Raw genomic sequence first — 6,397 nt, forward strand, 5'->3', positions numbered from 1 at the left:
TATACCACAAATGTCAAAAGAACCAAATTTGTGACTCTTTGAGCTGTGATAAAAGTGATTTTAGGTTTTCCAAAGTTGGGAAAAAGAGTATGACCAGGAAACCTTGCCACTTCACCTAGAATATGTGGTTATTTCCCAGGATTGAGCCAAAGTTGGGAATATGGCAACAGCCACAACAGGCAGAATAGATGCTTCACGAGAAGAGCGGCTTGTTGCTATTTTTAGAATACTCTTAAAGATGCATATTAAATAATTTCTTCTGGACCACAGACACAAATGAACTTAAAAAACAAAAGCCCTATAAATATTGCCAGCTTAACTTTGTCTTTGTGTCTCCTCCTTCCTTGCATAAAATGGAAATTTTTCAACCAAGTGCTTAAACATAAATATTAAAATAATAAGTGGGACGGACTACAAATCTACTTACAATTTCATCACTACTGTAGCACCTTTTAACCAGGGCCAATGCATTCATTTTGCAAAGAACAAGAGAAGTCTGAGAAGCTTAGGGACTCATATGACTCATCATTAAATATTTAATCACCTTTTTAAGTCCTAAGCCTTTATCATATTTCATCCATCTAGACAGTTCATTTTGTACTATAGATTCCAAGGCCCCCTTTGGAGGGGGAAAAAAAAAAAGAAAATGGGGAGAAAAACCTTCTGAGAAGAAGGGTTAAAGATGAGTTTCTATTGGCGCTTTAGTGAACTCGCTTCACCCCGTAAACCCACCAATCCACAGGAGGGTCAATTGATTGAGTTCATTGTTTTTAGTCTCCAATAATCAGTTTTACAAAAGATGCCACGTCTGTTGCTTTGGATTCATGTAGGGTGAAAAATGGATGTTGCTGGGAAAGAAAAGAAAAATACATGGTATTAATATTTGTCACTGACAACATATGAGATTAGCAAAACAGATCTGTTTGGTAAACAGATGACGCATACCCCTGTCAGGGCTAAACTGGCTTCTTCCTACCCCTTCTCAAATCAAGTGCACATCTAGTGATACAAACATTTTTAAGATACATTCCTCTGAGCTGCCATTCTTCCCATTTTGATATGTTCCCACTATGGAGTATCTATTGCTTAAAAATAGAAATGTAATTAGGCCACATAGATCTCATCTACGGTAAAAATCCAAGGATTAGCACAAAGACAGATTAAACTCTGATTTACAAATAACCTTGCTCCCTATAAATAATTTTAGACTGATACAGTCATAAAATAATTAGACATTTCACAGACTTATGCACATTCGTTTCTTGGGAAATGATGGTAGAATGAGAAACCAATTTTGTGAAACAGTAAATGGGTGAGGCATTGCCCTGCCCTTGACGTTGAAGAGCTGCTTTGTACTGAAATAGTTAACACAGCCACTTTCTAAGCCACATCTATAGCCAAGAGTTATACTTATGTCTTTCCTGAGGAAGAGTTGATCCATCTGGAAAATAATGGAGACTGCCAAACTCCAGGTTGGTGCAGAGAAAATTCAACTCAGAGATTAAAGATTGAAAAACCAAAAACTATGGTCTCTATTTCCACAGGCCAGATTAGATAAACTGGACACAAACATCAAATCTAGCACTTTGATGGGGAAGGGAATGGACATGGTATGATACGAGAGGCCACAGACGTCAAAAGAATTCTGAAAGCAACAAAGCCATTTTCTCTGCACCAGAACCATCCTCCCCTAATGGCTGAATTCTGTAAGTGTCCAGCTGTCACACTGGAACCTTACACCTCCAATCAGAAGGAGATACGTAAACTTATGACCCACAGTTCTCAATGCAGAAACAGAACCAACCAACCAAACCAGACAGGACGATTCCTTCAGGTAGAACCTGGTGCCATGTACCCACCTCCCAGCCACCCAGCATGGCCACCTCCCTGACGGTCTGTTGTTATTATTTTCAGTGACTAGCTGAGCAGCTAAATATGAGCGTTTTTGCATTCTGGCGAGTATGCAGATGACTCGCTCTGTTTCCCCTGACTTTGGAGATTTTCGTTTACAACCTTTAGGTGGCCTAGTCGTAGGTTTTCTAATTATATTTGTTTTAAACCTGACAGCAGAGGGCTGGATGAGTCAGCTCTGCGGAGAACTGAATGCCCACCCATGAAAGTTTTAGGAAACAAAGTAAATGGGGAAAGAACAAAGAAATAAAACCCCAAAGAAGATAGGTGGTCACCATTAAGGATCAGGACTCAGAAAATAGAAAAGGGGTTTTCTGCTTTTGCCCATCTGAAGATAAAGGTTGTGTGCTGGCTCCGAGCCTCACACCTACTATATTAAGTGAAGCTCTAGGTGCTGGGTCAGTCATCCCCCGAGCTCCTTGGATAAATAAACACGGTATTACTTTTGATTACTAACCACTGACACAGCACACTTACCAAGGGCTTTACCACATCTTCTTGACGTTTGGTGAACTTTTAATGTGCTTAAAAGCCTTTTACTATCAAAACAGGACTTGCCAAACCTCAGACTATCTCACTGACTGCTTCCCACGCTTGCCAGCCCCATCCTGCCTCTGGTTCTGCTGATGCAGCCTGTGTCTGTGAATGAATTCAATAACCTAAGCTGAAGTTTAAAAATATATATATATATATCCTCAGATATCTCCTAGTTTATTCTCAGGCTGGGAAAATGCTGGGAGAGCCAAGGGGCGGAGGGAAGGGAAAGCGGGCAGGCGCGTCAAAACGGAAAGTGTGACTCGCCTTCTTGTGTGGGTTTTGAGGATGTACGAGGCTGGGGGGAAACCCAGTCCCTTCTATAAGCAGTGGACTCAGAATAGCAAGGACAGCAACCAGGAGATGAGCAAATTTGGCACATGAACTCATCCCCAGGCTGGGTTTCTCCAAAAAGGAGCCTGGGACAGGAAGGAAGGACTGTATCACTGGTTGTGCCAGGAGAAAACACGGAGATCCGTGAATGCTGCCAGGAGCATCGAGGTAAGCAACAGTCACCAGCGGTCTCCATACCCCACGCACAACACCTCATCCTTCAAGATGGTGGTTTCCTATGGGTTCAATTATCCTTGCTTGACAATGAGATTCAATATGGAACTTCCCAGGATATTTGGAGAACATAATTGCATCACTGGGCAAACCCTCACATCGCCTGGTTATCATTTTAACAGTTGATGGTCCAGGGGCCAAATCTAGCTCACTGCCTGTTCTTTGAAGTAAAGTTTCATTGAAACATAGCCACCCCCACTTATTTACACATTGAACACGGCTGCTCTCACACTAACACTACAGAAGTGAGTAGTTACGACAGACCACAAAGCCTACAATATTTACTATCTAACCCTTTACAGAAAAAGCTGGCCAGTCCCCACTCCACAAGAGCAAATCCTATTGAGTCATGACCCTCAATGGGAGTTTGAGATGATATGAAACAAGTATACCCCTCGATCCAAGTTCGGAAGGAAAACATGCGAGATTTCTATAAGAGGTGCATGTCTGGGTTTGGGCCTTAATTATACTGTCCTTCACCTGGAAAAAAAGCGTTTTGTTTTCCTTGCTGCCTCTTCGCCAACTCCTACAACCTAAACAATAGCCTCTGAGCATGTGTTTTCCCAGTGCTAAAGTCAAAGGCTTTGGACTCACATTTTCCACTTAAAAACCTCAATTCCACAGGAAAACAGGGAGCAGTTACGGCCTTAAAAGGCAAGTCCGTTTCCAGTACCACAAAGACTAATGCCATAAAAGGAAGGGGGGTGTCCACACAACCTCACGACGTTCATATGCAGGCCACAAAAGACCACGGTGTTAGGATACGCTGGAAAAGCGGGATTCAGTATCAGCCGCCGAAGCCTATGAAGCTAAAATGGCATTTTCTCTTGAGCATGTTCCACTGAAACCTCTGATAAGAGGTCACTTGGAAGGAAAAAAAAAATGTTCTGTATTTTAGAGTCAGAAATAAATAGAAAATGTTCTTTTATCTGGCAACAGTGACAGACAAGGAAACTTTAAAATAGGAGTGCAGGCGCCATAGAATCCCTCAGGAATCACTCTTAGGTCCATTGTACATTCGGTAAAATTAACTTTAAAATGCTCTGGGGCTGCATAAGCGTACCAAAAAAGGGGGCTCCAACTGGAGAATGGTCCAGCCGTAAGTCAAAGCTTAACCAACAGAACTGACACTTCCCGTGAAGGGCTGCGACTACTGCCCATCGTCAGACTAACTTTCTATAACTCTTCCGGGCTTGGTATCTCCAAACTACAGTTTCTCTCTTTTTTCCCCAGCTCGATTGAGACTTAAATGACAGATAACATCGTGTAAGTTCAAGGTATACAACGTGATTATGTGATACACTTATAGATGCAAAGTAATTATCATATCCATCACCTCGCATCCTTTTGTTTGCTTTCGGTGAGATCATTTAAGATCTACTCTCCTGTCATCTTTCAAGGACACAAGACGGTACTGGTAACTATGGCCACCAGGCTGTCCATCACATTCTCAGAACTTCTTCACCTTACGGCTGCAAGTTTGTGCCTTTGGACAGCCGTTTGTACCCTATTTCCCCCAACCCCTCACCCCTGGTAACCACCAATCTACTGTTTCCAGGAGTTCAATTTTTCTAGATTCTACATATAAGTGAGTTATTTGTCTTTGTGTGTCTGGCTTATTTCACTTAGCACAATGCCTTTGAGCTTCATCCATATTATTGCAAATGGCAGGATTCTCTTCTTTTTATGGTTGAGTAATATTCTAGTGTGTGTGTGTGTGTGTGTGTGTGTGTGTGTGTGTGTGTGTGTATCGCAATTTCTTTATCCATCGATACTTAGATTGTTTCTATGTCTTGGCGATTGTAAATACTGCTGCAATGAACATGGGAGTGCAGATACCTCTTTGAGATAGCAATTTCATTTCCTTAAATATAAGGAAAGTATATTTATCAGAAGTAGCATTGCTAGATCATAAGGTAGTTCTAATTTTAATTTTTCTGAGGGATTCTCATACTGTTTTCTATACCACCTGCACCAATTTACATTCCCACCAACGGTGGACAAGGCTTCTCTCCACATCCCCACCAGTAGTTGTGGTCTCTTGTCTCTTTGATAACAGCTATTCTAACAGGTGCGAGGCGGTATCTCATGGTGGTTTTGATTTGTATTTGTTGATGATTAATGATAGTGAGAACCCTTTCAGGTACTTGTTTGGCAAAAATCAACAAGTGGGATTACATCAAACTAAAATGCTTCTGCACAGCAAAAGAAATAATTAAAAAAATAAAACTGAGACCTACGGAATGGGAGAAAATATTTGTCAACCACATATTTGATAAAGGGTTAACATCAAAAATATACAAAGAACTCATATAACTCGATAGCAAAAATAAATAAATAAAAAGAATCTTGATTTAAAAATGGGCAAAGGACCTGAACAGACATTTTTCCAAAAAAGATATACAAATGGCCAACAAACTATACTTTTTCCAAGTAGGAGCCACTTCCTGACATTTGTTAAGAGATATCAGGATCACGTACTTTTATTAACCACCCTGAGCTGATCCTGAACCTGAGCCCTGCTTGTGGGTAGAATGAGACAAGAACAAGCATTTAATGCCTGCTGAGCAACTGTGCTCCAGTAAGAAATGGTGTCAATGTTTTCTCTTTTCTCTTCTGAAATTGTGCATGAACAGAACTTTCCATCCCTTGCTAACATTAAAATCTTGATAATTGTAATAAATCTAGGGAGGAGTTAACACACACTAGTAAATAGTCTGAATTTTATAATATTTTAAAAATAAAAGTGTTTTTCTCCCACATTCAACATATACTTAGATAAGGATGGCAAAGTTTAGGGCCCTACCATCTACATTAAAGAATCATTTGTAATTAGCTTAGAATTGCAAGCACCACGATTTAAGAGAAACTATTTTAAAACAACAACTCAAGTCTTATTTTCATTCTTTTTTTCATAGGCCATACTAATGATAAACTGTGAATGCTGAAGTCACATAATTCAAATTATTAAGGTACTATTTTACTTTTGTCCACTAAAGTGAGAACGGGAAAGAAAAAATAAAAGTAATTCTTTCTTCTCTGATCACTCACCAAAAAGAAGTTCATCCAATTTATCCTAATATTCTATCAAAAACTGATCAGTCACATAGTATTTAAGTGTCATTATTGAAATCTGTTAAATTATGCTTTCTTTCCTTTTACATTAGCAATATGTGACTCTATATCTTTGAACTTTGAAAATATAAATATTATAGACATAATTTGGTCTCTATAATGACGTTTATCAACATGGAAAAAAACTGCTAAGACTGACGACATGCCCCAGGTTATACTCAAGAAGGATTTAAGACCAATGAAGGACTTGACTCTTTTTTTTTCTTGAGTTCAATTCCAGTTACCAATATTTCAGTGAGTCAGCTCTTCC

At 39.8% G+C, this 6,397-nt stretch overlaps 1 protein-coding gene across 1 annotated transcript in view; it reads right to left on the minus strand.

Moving 5' to 3' along the window:
- Positions 1-216: 216 nt before the first annotated feature.
- MAP2K6 (mitogen-activated protein kinase kinase 6) overlaps positions 217-6,397 on the minus strand; it is a 97,267-nt gene continuing 91,086 nt past the window's right edge. Inside the window, exon 12 of the mRNA XM_006912269.2 lies at positions 217-848. Coding sequence (XP_006912331.1) covers positions 771-848 — 78 coding nt within the window. The 3' untranslated portion in view covers positions 217-770. The remainder of the gene's footprint in view (positions 849-6,397) is intronic.

This window comes from Pteropus alecto, unplaced genomic scaffold (assembly GCF_000325575.1).
Source record: "Pteropus alecto unplaced genomic scaffold, ASM32557v1 scaffold134, whole genome shotgun sequence".
NCBI lineage: Eukaryota > Metazoa > Chordata > Mammalia > Chiroptera > Pteropodidae > Pteropus > Pteropus alecto.